The sequence below is a fragment of the Biomphalaria glabrata genome, chromosome 6 (assembly GCF_947242115.1).
Source record: "Biomphalaria glabrata chromosome 6, xgBioGlab47.1, whole genome shotgun sequence".
Taxonomy (NCBI): Eukaryota; Metazoa; Mollusca; class Gastropoda; family Planorbidae; genus Biomphalaria; species Biomphalaria glabrata.
In genome coordinates, this window is record NC_074716.1 from 51,707,324 (window position 1) to 51,730,688 (window position 23,365).

The 23,365-nt window shown below is 36.4% G+C and overlaps 1 protein-coding gene across 3 annotated transcripts in view; it reads left to right on the top strand.

The window, feature by feature from the left end:
• The window catches only part of LOC106080273 (inositol polyphosphate 5-phosphatase OCRL-like), a 55,861-nt gene that overhangs the window by 23,727 nt on the left and 8,769 nt on the right, over positions 1 to 23,365 (top strand). For all 3 annotated transcript variants that reach the window (XM_056031857.1, XM_056031859.1, XM_056031858.1), the window contains exons 8-23: positions 2,674 to 2,794; positions 4,086 to 4,250; positions 8,222 to 8,323; positions 9,753 to 9,867; positions 10,415 to 10,531; positions 16,532 to 16,639; positions 17,400 to 17,470; positions 18,927 to 19,035; positions 19,157 to 19,269; positions 19,973 to 20,108; positions 20,286 to 20,396; positions 20,561 to 20,629; positions 21,226 to 21,322; positions 22,102 to 22,226; positions 22,455 to 22,565; positions 22,756 to 22,872. In XM_056031857.1, the coding sequence (XP_055887832.1) occupies positions 2,674 to 2,794; positions 4,086 to 4,250; positions 8,222 to 8,323; positions 9,753 to 9,867; positions 10,415 to 10,531; positions 16,532 to 16,639; positions 17,400 to 17,470; positions 18,927 to 19,035; positions 19,157 to 19,269; positions 19,973 to 20,108; positions 20,286 to 20,396; positions 20,561 to 20,629; positions 21,226 to 21,322; positions 22,102 to 22,226; positions 22,455 to 22,565; positions 22,756 to 22,872 (1,787 nt within the window). The remainder of the gene's footprint in view (positions 1 to 2,673; positions 2,795 to 4,085; positions 4,251 to 8,221; positions 8,324 to 9,752; positions 9,868 to 10,414; positions 10,532 to 16,531; positions 16,640 to 17,399; positions 17,471 to 18,926; positions 19,036 to 19,156; positions 19,270 to 19,972; positions 20,109 to 20,285; positions 20,397 to 20,560; positions 20,630 to 21,225; positions 21,323 to 22,101; positions 22,227 to 22,454; positions 22,566 to 22,755; positions 22,873 to 23,365) is intronic.

The window sequence follows — 23,365 nt, forward strand, 5'->3', positions numbered from 1 at the left end:
GGGGGACCGTGAATCAAAATTTGGCCACAGCCGCGAGAAATATGAGCCAACAGGACAGTGGCCTGTCCTGCACTGTGCTATAATAGCTTGCTCAGGCCTGGACAGCCTCCACCACGGGGAAGTGCGGTCAGGGCGCCTCATGCGCTCCCAGACTCCACTGGCTTTTTGGGACTTGTCCCAGCACTCAAACCACTTTTCCATTTCTGTTTTTTGTATTATAGCCAGGGCTTGATGAAAGCTTACAGCCTGATCTGTGGGTGGAATTTGCCCTCCCTGGTGGGCCAAAGAGTCTGCGATTGTGTTGCCAGTCATCATTAGCTCATTGTGTTCTGAGTCTGAGGGATCAGTCGTCTCTCGAGCAGGCCTCTTCATTACCCTGTTTCTTGCCATTTGTAGTAACACAACCAGTCTACCCTTGTCTACTCCTTTACATTGTTCATTTGGCCCTGCCATTACATTTGAATGAAAAGTAAAAAGTAAAAGCTGAAAATTAAAATTCCACAGACTTGTCAAAATATTCATTTCAAATCACGTAGAAATAAATTTTAGTTTTTGAAAATTTAATTGAGAATGGGGTGCTGCATATTTTGTTTGTTTTTGTTTTTTTTTAGATACTTGTGCATATGTTAAAATAAAATTTTTAACAGTTAGTTATAAAAAAAAATACATTTCAATATTCTATTCCTTGTCTTCAAAGAAAAAAATGGAACTACCTTTGTTCATGTGGTAATCAATTCATTTAACACAATCCAACTTTCTGATGTAAACTTCACATGTGAAGTTTGAGTGGAACTGGTGTAAACATATAATTTCCTTGCTCTTCTTGGTGCATTCATCTTATTATAAAATGAATTTTCTCCCTTTGTTTGTTATTTTTACCCTCTGGTTGGAAGAATATGAGATCTTGTGTTTTTTTTTTACAATATCTCTATGTAAGTCAGAACTTCATGGAACTTTCAGGATCCTGGAACCTTAACGCTGATCTCAAAAAACAGATGTAACGATTTTCCTAGAAATTTGACAGTTGATGTGTATCGCTGAGAAAAGAATTACTAGCCACATGGAGAATACTCTAGTTTGCCCATTATAATTTTTTCAAAGTAAAAAATAAATGTAAATTTGGCTTGAGTACTAGACTTAGATCTAGGGCATCAGTTTTGAAAAAACTATGGCTTTCTTGAAATTAATATTAATTTTTCAGGAAAATTTTGTGCCTTGTCTTCTAAGTCTAGATAAGTTTTTAAATAATTTTTTAAAATATTTTATTTTATTTGGAGGTATTGTCTTTTTAAGGAAATATATCTTTTAATGTTTCTTAGCGACCTTGAAAGGGTAATAGACGCTATTAGTTTTGTGTGGTGAGTTCGTCCGTCAGTCCCGTTTAGATCTCGTAAACTAGAAAGATATTGAAAATCCGACACCATGATATTTTAGACCTTTCAAAGTTCTTTTTTCTTTTCTGAAAGCAAAAAATTTGATTTTTAAAATCAACTATACAAGCTGTTTTTTTCATAAAAATACACCACTTTTACAACTATTCACTATTAATAGTAACAAACATGGAAGGCTATTTAGTAAGGGAGATGTCAATTGATCATATTTTTAACACATTTATGCAAACGGTTTTTAAGTGAAGTAAATTCTGTAATACTAACTACAACTACATTCACAAAAAAAAAATGTTTCCTTTTTTTTTCTAAGACAAAAAATCTTATTAAAATGCTTATAAGTGGAACATAATTTAAAACAGCAATTAATAAGTAGTTTTTCATATTATCGTGTGAACTGCACAGCACTGATATGATGTGATATGTACATAGGATACTTAACTAAAAGATTTTTTTTTAATGGAAATTTTTTTTTTTGGGGGGGCGGGCTTAGAATAAGAGTTTTATCCTTTACAAAACAATCAGATCAATTAGATAATCATTATAAGACAACAGTTAGGCTAGGTTCACATCTAACTTCATCTTCACTTTTACCTATCCCTTGGTCTGCTGGGCCATTGCAGCACCACACAAGATTTGTCAACCTTTTTTCTCCATTCTTCTCTGTCATTTGCCTTTGATAGAATTTCATTCTGATATTCTTTCTGGAAATATTGAAACATGCCTTTTTACCTGCCTGGGTGGACCACTTTGGGGGCCAATTTTGACTTTGTGTTTCCACACAAACTGTCTTTGTTACCTTATTCTTGTTTATTTTTACTTCTAAGCCCGTTGCATGAATTCAACTTTGTTGTCAACTTATGCACTGTCCAGTCTTCCATCATCACATATATAAATAAATCTGATTAATGTAACCTGTCAACTGAATAAAAAAGACTTCGAAAAAGTCCTACATGTTGTCATGTGCAACTTTATCTTTACTGGGATTCAAACACCAGATTCTTGGTACAGCCTAACACCTATTTCCTTCTGGTGAAAGTCAAACTAAGAAATTTAATTGTAAGCCATATGTGCAGGTCTAATTGAGACTTAAATTCACTTCAAACTACAGTTGTGTTGTTTTTTTTTGTTTTTTTTTTATAGTTTGACTCTCAACATGTTGATAAATTAATGTAGTTTTCATATGTTTGTAATGTAAGCATCGTCATTCATATCAATTTCTAGTTGTTTTTTTTTTAGTTGTACCGGTATCTTTTTAAAATTTTAGTTCTTTCTTTGATTTCAGAGAGCAGTAGACAAACCACCTGGTTCCAGGATGACATGTCATCTCTCAGTTCATCTTATGAACATTTAAAACCTGCCCAGAAATCTAGAAGTCGAGATTCTCTGGATAAAATTCTTGGAGGGTATGTTTTCTTCACCTGGAATGTGTAAAAGTGGAGACATAATTATAATCTTTTAATTCTTGCCTCTCTATAACAATCTTTCTCTTGAATAGAACAGTGCACAGTAAAGTGTGGGGGTGGCCATGTGCAGGGCAAAGTCACAACAATATGTTTATCATAACGATTTTTATCTTATCTTATATGATACAGACGTTACTTTGAAAAAGAAGATGATTATGTTCTACGCGTCATGCATTCAGTCATGCATATTAACCAATGACTTAAATTCTGCCAAGTCACTGGTTTTCCTGGCTAGCTCAGGCAACCCATTCCATGCTCTTATAGCAATGGTGTTGATTTAGAGCCATTTATTATTACAGTTTGTTCTCTCCCTATCAGAAAATCTTTAATCCACTGATGCAATGGACCATCAATGCCAAAAAATTTTAATTTTTTTAAGCAAACTATGGTGGTGAACTTAGTCAAAAGCCTTTGGAAAAATCTAGCAAGATAGCATCTATTTGCTCACTATCATCTAAACCTTTTGAAACATCGTCAATTATTCCTATTAGTTGTGTTTCACATGATCTATATTTCCTAAAGCCATTTTGGTATGGAGTAAGGAAATTATGTTTGTCTAAGTGGTTTATGATGTTGCTACATATTATGTGTTCTAGGAATTTCTTTATCAAGAGAACAATATTATGTTGATAATACCCTTTGTTACTAGTAGCATTTAACATTCTTATTCTCAATGTTAATTTTAAAATACTTAACCCATTAGCTCCCTCTGCAATCGGAAACGTTTTCTCTTTTTTGTCCTAAACCCTCTAGAATGTTTCTAAAATCCCCTATTTAATATACTTGCTTTATACTTTTTAAATGGAAAATTTCTTCTTGCAAGCATGATTACAAATCATTGTGAAGATTACCGGTTCTATTTTTAGTAAAATTGGGAAGGTTTTTATTGCTAGAATACATTTTCAAAGGAACAGGCCATAGCCCCAGTGTATAAGCCCCCATGTGGGGAAAATGAGTATTTTTGTAAGCTTTTTTATATTCTGAAGGTATTAAAAGTATATATTTTTGTTAAACTAGACATATGGTTCTATTTTTTAAAGTCGTTTTTTTATTTAATAGTATTATTAATATCTTAAATTTGATTATTATTATTTTCTAAATATTTATTTTTTAGGATTTTTTAAATTTAAGGGTTATCCCTCTTTGCTTAGGGCCTGGAAAGGGTTTTGCTAACCAGAAGTAGAGATTAGGTTAAACTTCTCAACTGTAATATGCCTTTTATCTCCCTTAGAGATGAAGATTACACTGACAGTATGGAAACACTCCAATGGTCTTTAGGAATCTCTTCAGGCAATGAGCTGCCGATTCTAGGCAAGACAATCTCAAGCAGGGAGAAGATTGTCAAGAAGTTTCTCACAGACAGAGAGTTGGAATTCACAGACCAACACAGTTTCAGGTGAATAGGAATGACATTTTTATATAAATTATAGGTGGATAAATGAAATAATAATTATGGCCTTAATCATTTGTGATAAGAGCCCCCAGAATAACAATACAATATTGAACTATACAACTATAAGAAGTTGTCTTCAAAAAGAATTCCAGTTTTTAAAAGAGCTTCTGGGTTTGACACATTTGGCACTATCCTTTTAGAAACAAAACAGTACCGGTGTTACGTCTTTATATTGGATGAGACTCTTTAGACATGAAAACGACAAATCACAGTTTATAAATACTTTAATCTTTGTTAACACTGAAAACACTTTCTTGGTCATAGTCCTCCATTGCGGTCGTTTTTTTCCTTTCAACACGCAATCGCACCATTTCACATTCACACTAAGATGCGCACGTAACACCCCCCCTGTTTAACAAGTTCGATGTACATCGAACGTCCAAAATACAAATCACTGAATATATTATCAGACTATTCCAAGTTAAAAAAAAAATCGGTAACATATAAAACCATAATGTAATAACTAAACAAACTCAAACACAATGTCATGTTAATACCAATACAATTCCAACATAGAATAACAATTATATTCATCACAATAATAACTGTTATTATGAGCAATTGAAACCACTTCTGTTAACATATATCTTTAAGTAATCATATTTCTATTAATACAACTCCCCACTCATAATTTTATGCCTGTACAAACACCATCATTCCAGTCGCAATCAAATAGTTAACAAACAAGGTCTATCTTGCTCCATGTATATTGTAGCCTCAACAACATGACCCAGTTTATAACTAACAACACTCCTCATAGGCTACCATAGCTTTAATCCAATGCTATTTACGTCTTAGTATCATCAGGCCTATATAATAATTCCAGTCTTGACGTTTCTTTTTATGTATTTCTACCACATCATTTCGATAATTTTCTTACAAATGTAATTTTAATAGAATAATTATAATCCAACAGAACCACACATAATTAAATACATTGTGCAACATCTACATATCTACTTTCCAGTATTTATACTCTTTTACATTTCCTATGTAGCCTTTACAAACTTCTATAATGTAGTATCCTTAACCTATATGTATATGTAACAACAATATTTACTTCATTACACATATATTTATTCATTGTAGAATAGAACAATAATTAGTGTCCATCAGTCCTACCTTTTCTAATCATATCTATATAATTCTAACATTATTGACATGCCATCCTTTCCGCTTCCCTCCTTTGCAATGATGTCCCATTGTGATCCTACTACCGAATGATCTAGCTGTACTGTTTTCTAGGCTGCTAATATCCCTCTCTTTTCTCGTATACGCCTCTCCACTATTGTACCTTGATTCCTTAATTCTAATTAACTGTTGACACTGTCTTCTAATATGCCCCCTTCTCCCACAATTAAAGCATAAGATGTATGGACTTGTACGTCTATATGTGGGTTTAAATCGCTTTCCCTGTACCACTGATTGCCTTACTTTACTTTGATTTGGACCCATTCCTATTGCATTGCTTTCTACCTTATCTGTTAATTCTTTCTTCTCGTGCTCTCTGCTACCCATGTCATCTGATGTATGAGATCCTATGTCTTCTTCCACATCCCCATTTCTACCTCGCGTAGACTTTATCCCATAATATTTCTTCCAATTCTCAATCTCCCTTACTGAACATATTTTCACCCCATGAATATTCCCAATAATTAAATCTATCTCACCCTGATCTACAACACAAGCTTCTACTGTCCCCTTAAAATACGGTGTGTCTATACTAACTTTAGCAATCGGTAATTGTACAATATTCCCATTAAACATAACACACTTCCTAGATTCGCCTGTATATTCATGGTCTTCCACTAAATCCTTATTCACTCCAATAATAGTGCTCCCTGTATCCCTGATGGTCTTGGCTGCCTTGTTCCCTACGAATGTCTGAAAAATCTCCAATGTTCCAGTATCAGATGACAATGATAAGCCTTGCTCTATTCTACCTTTCTCCCAGTCCTTTCTTTCCTGTCTGTTTCCTTGATATCTTCCGTTGCGGCTATCATTTTGTCTTTCATATGTACCACTTCTATACTGTCTATCCTGTGTCTCCCTTGTTCTGTGAGAGTTATTCTGTGTCTCACATGTTCTGTTAAAGGCAACTATTTCTTCTATATCACTGCCTCTAGATAATTTCTTCTCGGGATGAGCCACTTTATAAGCCCTTATCAGTCTTACTATGTCTTCTATGGATTTCGGTTTCCTCTCCAACAGAAATATTTTTAATTCCTCCTGTCACTCGTACATCACTTTGTCCAGCATGAGAAATGTCTGAAGACTGTCAAAGGTTTTTTCTACCTCAGCAGTTTCTATCCAGTTATCGAAATGGCTGCTCATTTTGTCCAAGAAGGTCTGCGGGTCATCCTCTGGTTCTATCTCACAATTAACAAACTGTTGGCGATAGAAAGCTTCTGTTTTCCCGAAAGTTCGAAGTAGTTGTTCTTTCACAATGCTGTAGTTACCCTGGTTCATACATATTTTTGAAGGCACCTCCGCTGTAAATGATCTCGACAATAAGAATGTCCATTTGTCTTCAGGGTATTCCAATTCTCTCATTTCTATTTCGAACTTCTTCAAAAAAATGTCTATGTCCATTTTGTCTTCGTTGAATATCAAACCTTTATATTTTGCCAGTTTATTCCCTGTAGAGTCACTCTTTCTTTTATCATTCTCTTTTCCTTGGTCTGTTTTTAACTTTTTCTCTGCTGTCTCTTTTTCAAACGCTAATCTTTCTCTTTCAATGGCGACTAATTCATTTTTCTTCTCCTTTTCAATGGCTATCTTTTCTCTTTCTCTTTTGTCCTCCTTGTCTAATCTTTCCTTTTCTTTTTCTCTTTCTCTTTTGTCCTCCATGTCTAATCTCTCCTTTTCTTTTTCTCTTTCCATCGCTAATCTCTCCTTTTCTTTTTCTCTTTCCATTGCTAATCTCTCCCTCTCCATCAACCTTTCTTGTACGTACTTTCTTAGTTCTGCCCCTTCCAGCTCCAACAACCTTCCCTCTTCTTTCAACGCTGCTACCTCAGCCTTGTCCGCCATTTTCTATTAATATTAATCAAATTGAATAGTATCCTGTCACTAGATCTAGACTATATAATATGATATCTCTACTGTCTGTTGACAGGAGATCAACTGTGTATAAAGGACTACGTAGGTTTTACCTTTGCGTTGGGCACCACTTGTTACGTCTTTATATTGGATGAGACTCTTTAGACATGAAAACGACAAATCACAGTTTATAAATACTTTAATCTTTGTTAACACTGAAAACACTTTCTTGGTCATAGTCCTCCATTGCGGTCGTTTTTTTCCTTTCAACACGCAATCGCACCATTTCACATTCACACTAAGATGCGCACGTAACAACCGGTATGCAAAAATTGGCTGCAATTTTGTAATGTTGGCCTACTTAAAACATTTTGATGCCGTGTCTGATCTTGTTTGGATTTCCGCGTTTGTGATGCAGTCTCTGTAGATGATAACTAGAAATTACCGCTCCTAGTAATTTTCTGTAGCTGTGAAAATGTTTCTTTGATTAGTTATGTCTAAAGAGATACTATTAGGTGTGAATCGTGGTTATGTTTATTTAACTTTTTTTTTTTTACATTGATTCAATACTTCTAATGCAAAATAAATTCTAAACAAATTTTGGTAAATGAATTAATGTCTTAGAGTTTGTAAAAGATGTTCGCAGTGGCATCAAAAAAAAAAAAAAAAAAGGCTGGAATAACCTGCCTAGTGTGCAGCTGGCATTTCAAGACTCAAATAGGTCTTACCAGCCATGAGTAAGCACAGCCCACAGCCTCCTGGATGACAAAAGTACCACAATGGCTGAACTATTTATATATATATATATATATTCCTCATTTTGCTGCTCAATATGATGTTCTATACATATTTTGTCTTTTTTTTCCAACTAGAATATATTGTGGGACATGGAATGTTAATGGCCAGTCACCTCCAGATTCGCTTCACAAGTGGATGGTTGTAGACGCAGAGCCGCCAGACATATATGTTGTAGGGTAATACAGACATATTCATATACACTTTCATGTTATTTGATTGAAAACTTAGATGAAATAGGTGAAATGAAATAGAGACATTTCAAACATTAAATATAATGTTATATAATTAGCTCTCCTGCATAGTTAAAGGTGAGCACAATCTCAGTGCCTGTGAATTTAAAAATGGCTGTGAAGCCAAGCTTTCCTTTGAAAGTCCATTATAAAAAAGCCTAGGCGGGTCTGGTGACCAAATCCCTCCACCTTTCCCTGTCAGCAGCTGTTCTTAACAGGATATCAAGAGTGAGGCCTGTCCATACTTTGACATTGTCCAGCTTAATTTTTCTTCTGACAAACCTTTTTTTTCATGACCCCTCCTCTGTATCTTGAAGGACGACTTTGGCCAGTGATTCATGTCCTACATTATGACCAAACCAGCTAAGGTTTTGTCTCTTCACAGTGTTGTGGAGTTCTTCCTTTTTTTTGCCAGCCAGAGTGTTGACTTGTAACAGAACAAACTCATTTCTTTTCCTGGTATCTGATACCCGACATGTAAATAATGACCCAGTGACACTATGACATGTAGAAACAGGCTAAACCAAAGTATGTGCTGAGATCCTGAAAGTGGTGTGAGTCATGGAGCATGCTATCTACTGGTCCACTCACAAGTTAGTGTAGTGGCTGGAAAAGTACTTACTTCTAACACCACGAACTGAAAGAGGAAAAACATTTTTAAAAATACTTTTTTTAATAGCACAAAGGTTATATTAAGTGTAGTTGTATCAATTAGTTTGGATCAGGCATGTATAATATGTATAATTGACCTAGACATATAAATCTGTGCAATAGAGGTATTTTAGCCAATTGTTTTTGTTTAGCTTTTAGCTTTCTCAATGCGCTATGATCCTATCACTTGGACCAGTTGGAAAAAGGGGAGGGAAGAAGGGGTTATCTTGGTGAATGTTTACAAGATAGTTTTTTTAAATGCATAAAAAAAATGTTTACTCGGGGCTCAAGATTCCTCAATTGGACTAATTCAACTTATACCACCACATCCGTCAAGTATGATTTCTTTCCCTTGATTAAGATACCAAACAAAATAATTAATTATTAATAGCTAATTGGTAATTTTTTTTTATTGATTCTTGAGTTGTCAGGTAAAAAAAATAATTGTGAAAAATTTCAGCTTAATTTGAGATTGGGTGTGGGAGAAATAACATATGCAAACTTTTTACCATACAGAGTGAGTTGATATAAACTTTATGAAAATGTTGTCAAGACAAAGAATGTTATCTAAATTGGGGACTGAGCCAAATTTGAATCTAATATTATTTACGTCTAAAATAAGGAATGGAATCATCTTACACAGGAATATATGAAACATTGATGTTACTGAGAAATTTAAATGAATAAAAAGTTGGATTACATGTTGTGTTTGTTTTATTTCTAGTTTCCAAGAGCTTGATTTAAGTAAGGAAGCTTTTATATTTACCGACTCTCCGAAAGAAGTAGAGTGGCAGAAGGCTGTGAAAGCTGCTCTTCATCCGAAGGCCAAGTATTTGAAAGTAAGTCCTAAAATAATGTACTGTATTTGACACATTTTTTTGTATCGATTGTAAAACTGGACAAGGTTATGCTGTAATTCTTTTTTTTTTTTTTTTTTTGAGGTACTTCAAATAGTTTGGAAATGGTAAAACAACTGGTCATTATGCTGGCCATAAGACACCCTCATTTAAGTTTGTGCATTAACATTATTGCCTTGTAGATCACAAGATCTCAAAGGGGGTATTAATTTATGGTGTAACTATTGGGTCTTAAGGAGGCACAGTGGGTGAACGCTAAAGCGCTTGGCTTCCCAATTCCCATGATAAAATAGGATTTTTAATTTTGGGATCTTTTAGCACCTCTGAGTCCACCCAGCTTTAAATGGGTACCTGACATTAGTTAGGGAAAAGTAAAGGCGGTTGGTTGTTGTGCTGGCCACATGACACCCTCGTTAACAAAATCAGATATCCTTTACCTCGTTGTTCTATAGACCACAAGGTCTGTAAGGGGAACTTTACTTTACTGGGCCTTATGATGTGAACAGAAAACTTTTTATTGGCATTTCAGGTGAAGTCAATCCGTCTGGTGGGCATCATGTTGATTGTTTACATCCAAGCCAAACATAAAGGCTTCATCAAATTTATAGACTCAGATTCTGTACCCACTGGCATTATGGGAATCATGGTGAGTGTCACAGTCTTTAAAGCTTGGAGAATCTTTCGTTTTCTCTAGAGATGAAATAATATTATTATAGCTTTTATATAGTGCTACTTTCATGCTTATAGCATGCTCAGAGCGCTTTTGGTCCAATCTCATTTGTGGACCGGTGGGGGGTATCTAGGAGTTGGTTTTCCGTGCTGCCTTTAGGCGCTCAGTAAACGCAACTCTGCCCGAGTCGGGTGTTGAACCTCGAGCCCCCTTCTAGGTAGCCAAGCCAAGTTCAAGCGCACTTGGCTCGACCACGCTTCCCACCAAATAATGAATGAATCGTTCCAGAAGATTCCATAGTCCCACATGTAACAAGTCCAAATTATTAGAAATATGTCAAATAGAGAGAATATCTTTCAGTCACTCTAGTCCATTGAACGAGCCAGAGCTTCTGGAAGAAATATAAAAATTACTTTTGAAAAAACAATAAAGTTTATGTAAAGGGGAAGAGCGCCGCCCTTTAAACTATATCTACCAATAATGTTATATATGATACAGACGTTACTTCAATATAGAAGATGATTATGTCCTACGCGTCATGCATTTAGTCATGCTTATTAACCAATGACCTAAATTCTGCCAAGTCACTGGTTTTCCTGGCTAGCTCAGGCAACCCATTCCATGCTCTAATAGCACTAGGGAAGAAGGAGCATTTGTACACATTTGTCCTAGCATATGGAACGAGGAATGTTAAAGGTTATTTATTTACTTTTTTTTTTTTTTTTCATTGATTCATGTCTTGTCTATGTCAATGAATAATTGTGCAAAGTTTTCAGCTTGATCTGAAAATGGGTTCAGTAGAAATAATGTGTACACACTTTTTTACCAGGCAGACTTAGTGAGTTGTTATAAGCTTTACAAAAAGAAATATATATATAAAGCATAGAATATAGGATCATTCATAGTTTTCATTCAGTTCTGATTCTCAACAGTAATCACTCCATCATTCAGTTGAAGACACTGTTTAGTGTAATGTTCATTGACTTATTCAAGTGGGTGAATGATTCAGGTTAATGATCACTTCAGTGTACAACACTCTTGGCGCTTACTCATTGTCAACTGACCTAATACAAACTAGTAATACAACTGAACAAATACACTGCCACTTTTGTCCCAATAAGCTTTTAGTTGTTCTAATCTGAGTAGACAAGCTGTAGCCACATTCTGTAGGTCTGTAACTTTATTTTAAATAGTTCATTAATTTTATGGATAATGAATTATGAGGTTGATAGTTTAAGGATACTCATAAAATTTAACACAATTTTAACCATTTTTGCCTTAACTAGCTTTTTTTTTTAACTCACTTTGACTTGTGATTTTAAATAAATTATGTTGTAAAATGTTTTACATGTTTCGGATGTTCCTTCAGAGTTGAAGATAGTTTACTTCCTAGTCCAAACCTCCCACAGGACGACGGGGGATGGGAGCGGGCAGGGTTAGAACCCTCGACCGTCGATAAATCCGAACGACAGTCCAGCGTGCAAACCGCACGACCAGGCAGCCATTATGTTGGCATATGCTACAGATTTGTATTATACAACCCAATATGTCTTTTCTATCATCATTTTAAAATGTATTTATTAACTCTTTCTCTCCGTAATTATTTACCACATTCTGGTGGAATCAACGCTGGAATCGCCAGTTTGGAGAGAAAGAGTTAATGCTTTATTATTAGAAGATCTTTTCTTGTCCCTGTCTCTCAAGGTTTATTATTTTGACCATTTCTACTGTACCTTCTTCTTCTTCTTCGTTCTCATTGTTATGTTGGAGCGTTCAGATGACTAAACCAATATATGAGATGAACTGCGCAGTGGTTTCCAAATCAGGGAGCTCTCCATATAGTTTTCTTTCTATTGGAGTGTTTTGGGGCCAGTGTCTTGTACGGGCCCATTGGTAAAGAGAGCAGTTTTGGAGGACGTGGTCAGCACTCTCTGGTGACACTCCACATGGGCAGATTTCACTGGTTCCAATTTTGAGCTTCCGGTACATGTGTTGTCTCATTCTGTTGTGTCCGGCCCTGAGTCGAAAGATTAGACATTGGTCTTGTTGGGATAGCTTATAGTAAGCGTCATCTTTCTTGTGATTCGGATGAGAGCTTGTCCATGTCTCATTTATTTTATTCACTATTAGTTTCTTCATTTCTTCTGTATAGAGTGCAATGTTTAATTGTGAGTTTGTTCTCCCACTCTTGGCGAGTGCTTCAGCTTTCTCATTTCCTTCTAGCTCTATATGAGCTGGTATCCATTGAATAACAGTTTTTATGCTGTTGTTGTTGAGCTTTGTAACTGCTGTCCTCAGTTCTATTGTACCTTCCTGTCCACCATGGTCCATCCTCTTAACTTATTGTACTGCACTCTTCTGTCCACCATGGTCCATCCTCTTAACTTATTGTACTGCACTCTTCTGTCCACCATGTTCCATCCTCTTAACTTATTGTACTACACTCTTCTGTCCACCATGGTCCATCCTCTTAACTTATTGTACTGCACTCTTCTGTCCACCATGGTCCATCCTCTTAACTTATTGTACTGCACTCTTCTGTCCACCATGGTCCATCCTCTTAACTTATTGTACTGCACTCTTCTGTCCACCATGGTCCATCCTCTTAACTTATTATACTGCACTCTTCTGTCCACCATGGTCCATCCTCTTAACTTATTGTACTGCACTCTTCTGTCCACAATGGTCCATCCTCTTAACTTATTGTACTGCACTCTTCTTTCCACCATGGTCCATCCTCTTAACTTATTGTACTACACTCCTCTGTCCACCATGGTCCATCCTCTTAACTTATTGTACTGCACTCCTCTGTCCACCATGGTCCATCCTCTTAACTTATTATACTGCACTCTTCTGTCCACCATGGATCATCCTCTTAACTTATTGTACTACACTCTTCTGTCCACCATGGTCCGTCCTCTTAACTTATTGTACTGCATTCCTCTGTCCACCATGGTCCATCCCATTAACTTATTGTACTACACTCTTCTGTCCACCATGGTCCATCCTCTTAACTTATTGTACTGCACTCTCCTGTCCACCATGGTCCATCCTCTTAACTTATTGTACTGCACTCCTCTGTCCACCATGGTCCATCCTCTTAACTTATTGTACTACACTCTTCTCTCCACCATGGTCCTATCTCTTAACTTATTGTACTGCACTCTTCTGTCCACCATGGTCCATCCTCTTAACTTATTGTACTGCACTCTTCTGTCCCCCATGGTCCATCCTCTTAACTTATTGTACTACACTCTTCTGTCCACCATGGTCCATCCTCTTAACTTATTGTACTGCACTCTTCTGTCCACCATGGTCCATCCTCTTAACTTATTGTACTGCACTCTTCTGTCCACCATGGTCCATCCTCTTAACTTATTGTACTGCACTCTTCTGTCCACCATGGTCCATCCTCTTAACTTATTGTACTGCACTCCTCTGTCCACCATGGTCCATCCTCTTAACTTATTATACTGCACTCTTCTGTCCACCATGGATCATCCTCTTAACTTATTGTACTACACTCTCCTGTCCACCATGGTCCATCCTCTTAACTTATTGTACTGCACTCCTCTGTCCACCATGGTCCATCCTCTTAACTTATTGTACTACACTCTTCTCTCCACCATGGTCCTATCTCTTAACTTATTGTACTGCACTCTTCTGTCCACCATGGTCCATCCTCTTAACTTATTGTACTGCACTCTTCTGTCCACCATGGTCCATCCTCTTAACTTATTGTACTGCACTCTTCTGTCCACCATGGTCCATCCTCTTAACTTATTGTACTGCACTCTTCTGTCCACCATGGTCCATCCTCTTAACTTATTGTACTGCACTCTTCTGTCCACAATGGTCCATCCTCTTAACTTATTGTACTGCACTCTTCTTTCCACCATGGTCCATCCTCTTAACTTATTGTACTACACTCCTCTGTCCACCATGGTCCATCCTCTTAACTTATTGTACTGCACTCCTCTGTCCACCATGGTCCATCCTCTTAACTTATTATACTGCACTCTTCTGTCCACCATGGATCATCCTCTTAACTTATTGTACTACACTCTTCTGTCCACCATGGTCCATCCTCTTAACTTATTGTACTGCACTCTTCTGTCCCCCATGGTCCATCCTCTTAACTTATTGTACTGCACTCTTCTGTCCACCATGGTCCATCCTCTTAACTTATTGTACTACACTCTTCTGTCCACTATGGTCCATCCTCTTAACTTATTGTACTGCACTCTTCTGTCCACTATGGTCCATCCTCTTAACTTATTATACTGCACTCTTCTGTCCACCATGGTCCGTCCTCTTAACTTATTGTACTGCATTCCTCTGTCCACCATGGTCCATCCCATTAACTTATTGTACTACACTCTTCTGTCCACCATGGTCCATCCTCTTAACTTATTGTACTGCACTCTCCTGTCCACCATGGTCCATCCTCTTAACTTATTGTACTGCACTCCTCTGTCCACCATGGTCCATCCTCTTAACTTATTGTACTACACTCTTCTCTCCACCATGGTCCTATCTCTTAACTTATTGTACTGCACTCTTCTGTCCACCATGGTCCATCCTCTTAACTTATTGTACTGCACTCTTCTGTCCCCCATGGTCCATCCTCTTAACTTATTGTACTACACTCTTCTGTCCACCATGGTCCATCCTCTTAACTTATTGTACTGCACTCTTCTGTCCACCATGGTCCATCCTCTTAACTTATTGTACTGCACTCTTCTGTCCACCATGGTCCATCCTCTTAACTTATTGTACTGCACTCTTCTGTCCACCATGGTCCATCCTCTTAACTTATTATACTGCACTCTTCTGTCCACCATGGTCCATCCTCTTAACTTATTGTACTACACTCTTCTGTCCACAATGGTCCATCCTCTTAACTTATTGTACTGCACTCTTCTTTCCACCATGGTCCATCCTCTTAACTTATTGTACTACACTCCTCTGTCCACCATGGTCCATCCTCTTAACTTATTGTACTGCACTCCTCTGTCCACCATGGTCCATCCTCTTAACTTATTATACTGCACTCTTCTGTCCACCATGGATCATCCTCTTAACTTATTGTACTACACTCTTCTGTCCACCATGGTCCATCCTCTTAACTTATTGTACTGCACTCTTCTGTCCCCCATGGTCCATCCTCTTAACTTATTGTACTGCACTCTTCTGTCCACCATGGTCCATCCTCTTAACTTATTGTACTGCACTCTTCTGTCCACCATGGTCCATCCTCTTAACTTATTGTACTGCACTCTTTCTCTCCACCATGGTCCATCCTCTTAACTTATTGTACTGCACTCTTGTGTCCACCATGGTCCATCCTCTTAACTTATGGTACTACACTCTTCTGTCCACCATGGTCCATCCTCTTAACTTATTGTACTACACTCTTCTGTCCACCATGGTCCATCCTCTTAACTTATTGTACTGCACTCTTCTGTCCACCATGGTCCATCCTCTTAACTTATTATACTACACTCTTCTGTCCACCATGGTCCATCCTCTTAACTTATTGTACTGCACTCTTCTGTCCACCATGGTCCATCCTCTTAACTTATTGTACTGCACTCCTCTGTCCACCATGGTCCATCCTCTTAACTTATTGTACTGCACTCTTCTGTCCACTATGGTCCATCCTCTTAACTTATTATACTGCACTCTTCTGTCCACCATGGTCCATCCTCTTAACTTATTGTACTGCACTCTTCTGTCCACCATGGTCCATCCTCTTAACTTATTGTACTACACTCTTCTGTCCACCATGGTCCATCCTCTTAACTTATTGTACTACACTCTTCTGTCCACCATGGTCCATCCTCTTAACTTATTGTACTGCACTCCTCTGTCCACCATGGTCCATCCTCTTAACTTATTGTACTGCACTCCTCTGTCCACCATGGATCAATGCTTTGACTTTGTTTTTGACTTGAAAATGCTGTGTTGTAACAGGGCAACAAAGGAGGCGTATCCGTCAGGTTCACGCTGCACAACACATCCTTATGTTTTGTCACGTCACACTTGGCTGCACATCAAGATGAGTATGAACGAAGAAATCAGGTAAGTCACATGGTTAAATTTAGGTGAATGGCTAGACAATCATGGGTTGTAGTTCTTGGTGAGGAGTGGACAATTACACTGTTGTAACTATGTTAGTGGCCATATGGTTGTAGCTACAGATAAGTGGACAGGTACACTGTTGTAACTATATGTTAGTGGCCATATGGTTGTAGCTACATTTGAGTCGACAGGTACACTCTTGTAACTGTATGTTAGTGGCCATATGGTTCTATGGTTGTAGCTACATTTGAGTCGACAGGTACACTCTTGTAACTGTTTGTTAGTGGCCGTATGGTTCTATGGTTGTAGCTACAGATAAGTGGACAGTTACATTGTTGTAACTGTATGTTAGTAGACTTATGGTTCTATGGTTGTAGCTACAGAGGAGTGGACTTTTACACTGTTGTAATTGTTTGTTGGTAGCCATATGATTCTATGGTTGTAGCTATAGATAAGTGGACAGTTACACTATTGTAACTTTAGATGAGAAAGCCATACGTGTAATATGAGATGAAAGTCGACTGAGTCTTATATTATAGTTCTTTACTGTGAGAAATTTCACCCATTTTCAATTAGTTATTTTCCTAGTTTATTCAGTAAATTTTGTTTTCTGTCTTTCTATAATTAGAATGAATGAAAGTTTGTGAAAGAATAAGCCACACACACACACACGCACACATATAATTTACTTGTTGTCCTATGTTGACTTGTCTTACATTAAATCTTAAAAGACTTTTTTTTTGTTTCTGTCACTTCCTAGGATTACAAAGACATAATGAGCAAAACGAAATTTAAAGATTTCTCTCCACCTCTAGAGATTTCTGAACATGAGTGAGTTGATCTTTGGATTTGTACCTACTTAGACTATTTTCATATGTTGCAAAATTTATTGTCACTAGACTTAATGCATGTATGTCTTGGTCGCAAGAAAAGATGTGATGTCAAATAAATTTAAGGCCAGTCTAGTCCATTAAATAAATTTTTAAGTCACATTCTGTTAAATCTGAAATACAGGGTTCATAGCGCTCCTCAAATCTCCTAAAAAATGAAGAGTCTCCTAAAATCCTAAAATTCTTCTAAAAATTGCCAGAATTCTCCTAAAATTTTATCCACTCTCCCAAAATTTTTACCCAATATTATTTAAAAATATAATTTTGCTTATTTCTTGCTAAAAATGTGGGGGAAACAAACAGCGTAGCTATGCATTCTGAGCTGACCAGTAATGCATCTACTCCGCCTTTCACCCACTTGTGAAGCGCGATCTCGTTATTGAAGGTGGCCTTGGCTCAAGCAAGCATTTCACCTGGCATTATTTTTCTGAAGGCAGCATAGAAATGGCTGTTTCCTTTCATGGTTATGACTGAAGACACGCTAGATCTAGTAGCCTATGTAGTGACTATTGTCTATAATTAGAGCCATTACCAGCCTAACGTGAAGGCTACACCCCTCCAGGTCCCTCTAACCTAAAATCTTCTTGTAACAGTAAGAGTGACTTCGCGTGGAACGTCTGTAAATCATCTAGTTACAAATAGTATCTAGATTTAGATCTAAGTTAGATCTAGTGAAGATAATTCGTACCTAACCTGACTAGATCTAGTCCTAGATTTTATTGACAATAAATGATAGCATTTAATGGTCACAAATCTTTTAGAAGCAAAACAAAATTTACGGATTAGGCTTAGCACTTAGTCTAGAGGCTAGAGCTAGAATTTAGATTTAGATTACTATTGTTAAAATTATTTTTAGTAATAGACTTTAACTTAGAAATATAGATCTAGAACAGTGGTTCCCAAACTTTTTTGTCTTATAGACCTCTTGCTATGTTTTCTTGTTTTCGGTAGACCCCCTGCTTAACATGCATTGCATTTTCACATATTGATTAACATTTTTTTCAACTATTTTCTAACTGTAGTTTGTCAAATAGAGAAGATGTAATTTGAAGTTATAGAAATCTTTCATTTTTTATTGACAATATTCAAATTTAAACCAATGAAAATAACAATTAATATGTATTTCTGAAATCACCAAACACACTAGAAATGTGTGTATTTTTTTTTTGTTCTGTTTTTTTTTTGCATGTTCATTACAGATATTATGTTTCATATAGGAATTTGTTGTTCTATGAAGTAGTCCTTCAAACATTAAATATTAATTAATTAATTTGCCTTAAGTTTAAGCATCATAGCAAACGTTTTCGCAGAGAAGACTTTCTGTTTTACTTATAGAATGGTATCAGATATGTGCATAAAAGAGTGTTTAAAAAGACCCCTTTTTTTTTTTTTTATAGCATTGTCTTCTGGATTGGGGATTTAAATTACCGCATCGATCTACCGATTGACACAGTCAAAAGCTATATCAAGAAAGGTGCTCACAAAAAATTAATTTTAGAGGACCAGGTACTTTCAATGAATCTGTGAAATAATTGAACTCAGTAAAATGTAGTTTGTGTAAATGATAGATTCGCTTCGATCGACATCCTCACACAAATGAAACAAAAAATATGTTTTTGTTTTACAGCTTTACCGTCAGCTTCAAGCCAACTCTGAAATATTTAGAGGTTTTGAAGAAGGTTTTCCAAACTTTGACCCCACTTACAAATTTGACTCAGGAACAGACAACTACGACTCGAGGTTTGAAATTATGTCCACATTTGTTGTTCAAAAATATTAGTGGCATTTTCTCTTCTAAATAATTGTTCAGTTATTTTTTAATTTATATTGATGGGATTAAAAGTCTTCAAATATTCTAATTTTTTTCAAAAATAGGTTAAGTTAAATTCGTAAGAATAGGGATTACTGAACTTCAAAAAATTTGCATAAAAAAAACTGAATTCCATCTTTTTAATCAAGTCAAATAGCACAACAAAAGTTTTACATCTTCTCATGAAAGATTTGTTTATATTGTGATTTAAAAAATACATATAAAATTTCTAAAGATTTGATTTCTATCATGTAGTTGTGTTTTTTTTTTGTTCAATTATTTCCTAAGAGTTATTTTTTTAAAACTTAATTTAGCTTAAAAAAATGTGTTTCGCCATGTGGGTTACCCTCTCAGACCTTGCAACCTATGGGTCATATGATGTAAAGCTTATATGTTTTTGTGGCCAATGGGTAACGAGAGTGTCATGTGACCAGCACAAATGTCAGCTAATTATTAGAATTACATTTTTTAATTAGTGTTTTTTTTCCAAGGCTAGAGAGTTAGCAATACAACATCTTAAAAAATTGTCAGTTGTCTCATTGAGAAGGTTTTTTTTATTCTCGCCAAACAATTATATGCTCTAACCAATAAACACATTTTTTAAAGCACATTGTTAATTTGTGTGTGTTTTAGTGAGAAGAACCGAGTCCCTGCCTACTGTGATAGAATTCTCTGGAGAGGGCCTGGGGTCAAACAGCTCCGTTATGACTCCCATCCACAGCTGAAGATATCTGACCACAAACCAGTCAGCTCCCTCTTTGATGTTGGGGTAAGAACCTTTTACTTTGATAGTTTCAATTGCAATTTCGGATCAGACAATATCCCGTTACAAAAGTAATAGCTCAGATTCTTTATAACATTAGTTCAAATTGGAGTTTTAACTCTTAGACATTTCAATACCAAAAGTAGTAAATATAATTTTCCACTTCATTGTTATGCTCAATAGATTCGTGTGCTAGATGACAAGCGGTTTAAGAGAGTCTATGAGGACATTATGAAGAAGTTAGATCGCCTTGAAAATGATCACTTGCCTCAAATAAAGATTGACAACACAGAGGTAATTTGTTGTTGTTTTTTTTCTGAAAAAAAAACAAACTTCGATGCCTGAAAAAAACTCTGATTGGCAATAGGCTTAGGGCTGTGTTCTTTGGTTTTTCAATGCTAGAAAGCTTCTAAAATTTGATTGTGTCTTGACTTATTGGTGTCTGTATTTCTTGACAGTTGATTTTCAAAGACGTGAAGTTTGTGGAACCTCAAGTTCAGGTTGTGACTGTAGCTAATGTTGGCCAGGTGAGTTGTCTAACCTTGTCACAGCATGACTACTATGCTTCCATTGTCTCGATGTGGTTCTGAGTACATTTCAAATGACTGTCAGGATAAAAAAAAAGTTCCCCTTTCAGACCTTTCAGATGATGTAATGGTCATCTTTTTCTGTGGCCTACAGTTAAAGAGTGTGTCCAACCGCCTTTACTTTTCCCCAACTAGAGTTGGGTGGAATCAAAGTGCCCAGAGATCCCAAAATTTAAAATCCCAGTCTTCACCATGATTTGAACTCAGGATCCCCATTCAGAAGCCAAGCACTTTGCCACTCAGCCACCGCTCCTCTTACTGGGATAAGGGAGGATAAATCACCTTCTTTAGTCTGTCAAGATTAAGTTATTTTTCTCAACTTTTACAATGTACTCAATATGTTTTATTTAGTTTTACCGTGAGTACACAATTTAAGGTTAAAAAGGAATAAATATCATAATAGTTGCATCATAATGTCTATACAAAGTAGTTATGTTGTTTGTAAAGATTCAGAATGTTATGTAATTATTTATCATGTTTTACACTGCTGGACTTACAATATTTATTTTTGTTTTACAATGCTGCCACTGACCTAGATTCCTGTAGAATTTGAATTTATTAACAAACTTGATGACCAAACTTACTGCAGACCCTGGCTTAAAGCCACACCTTGCAAGTCTATCATTGAAGCTGGTAAGTTGCTCAGTTCCTTGGCTATCTGTATCTTCTCTTTTTACAGTACTTCCTCTACCATGGGGTATTGAAAAGGTGAGGGGATCGGCATACTTTGGGATTATTTTACAGAATACATATACAAAATTTCCCAAAGATTGTTTTCACTCATTTGATAATTTGGTAAATACTACCATGCTGTGTATTTTGCAGATAAGTCAAACAGAGGTAAGACTAAATAGCAAAATCAAATAACACAGGCGAAAGGCCAGCAATATAATTTACTTGACGCTGATAGCGAATGTCAAATAAGAAGTTTAATAATAACAAAGGGAAATCTCCACTACGTTCATTATTAGTGCTGTTATAATTTATCAAATTAAGATTGTAAGCATATCCTTCAACCCTCATTTTTTTAGTTGAATGATAACCCCCAAAGAATGCATAAATAATGAAAATATTTCTTTAGCTGGCAAGAACAATCACCTCAATCCAGCTCTCAGCTTTCTCCAAGTGAAAGTGACATGCTCCCTAGCTCCAAAGCTCTGAGATCAAATCTCAAACATACATTGTTCTGACATCATACTATTTTATGCTGAGTCCTGCCTGGTCATGTGTGCGCTCTGGACTATCATCTTGATGGTTCTGGGTTTGAACTCTGCTGCCGGCCACCATCCCCTGTCCTCCTGCTGGAGGTTTAGGCTAGGATGTAATCATCTTCAATCTGAAGCCTGTCAGACAAACATTAAAACAAGTTTGTGTCCCAAACATACAATGACAATTTCATTTGTGCCCTTCAGGTGTTTGTTGTGAGGTCCAAATAGAAGTGTATGTAGACAAGTCCACAGCAGCTAAACTCAACTCTGGGGAAGAGAAACTGGAAGACATCTTAGTGTTACATCTGACTAATGGGAAAGATTCTTTTGTATCCTTTTATTACTCAGTATTATTCAATCTACTATTCCTAAGTTCTAGGCAGCACTGAGCTTTTTGCTATGTATCAGAACTTGTCAACTGACTATCAGTTTTGACAGCATATATTGTGTAAGTATTGGTCACAAGTTATTAAACAGGATATAATTGTCAGAATGGAAAAAAGAAAGATTTTATTGTAGCTCACCCATATAACAAAAAAAACTTAACTAAAACCTAGATCACAGTCAGTGGGAACTATATGACCAGCTCATTTGGATCATCCATAGAAGCACTAATCCAGATGCATGGGCCTATCAGAGAAGTTCCTGTAGCCGAGCTGATTGAAATAGTAAGTCTTCACTGAAGTTAAGTTACTAGACTTCAAAGTATCCTGTAGCATTGATTATATGACCACTACTAGCATGGAACTCCTTAGTTATCAAACCTTTTTTTTTTTTTTTTGGGTGGACTATGCATTATTTCCATGAAAAAGATGTGATATTAATATTGTAAGCTATTATTGTTTATCTGTTACACAGGAGCAACCAGGGAGTCTAAGCCGAGTGGACATTACCAAAGATGGTGGGAGACTTTACATGGTGCCTAAGGAGATCTGGAAGATGGTGGATTTCTTACATAAATATGCCATGAATAAGGTACTATTTATCAGCAATTATTATTTTTTTTTGTTAACCTATGCTACAATTTTTAGGAGGCACAGCGGCTGGGCGGTAAAGCATTTGGCTTCTGAACTGCGGTTTTGGGTTTGAATCCTGGTGGAGACTGGGATTTTTTATATTTCAGGATCTACGGGTGCCTTTGAGCCCACCCAGCTCTAATGGGTACCTGACATTAGTTGGGGAAAAGTAAAGGCAGTTGGTCATTGTCTAGCCAAATAACACCTTCTTTAACTGTAGGCCACATAAACAGATGACCTTTACATCATCTGCCCTATAGACCACAAGGTCTGAAAGGGGAACTTTTTTTTTTACTTTTATTCTACAATCTTTGCAATTGTCTTTAACTTGGTACAACAGTCTTAAAATGCAGTAATTGGGATCAAATATTATTCAGGTTAGGTTATTTATTTCTAGGAAAAGTTTGATGCAATCATTGGAAAACAAATTTTATTTATATATATATATATAT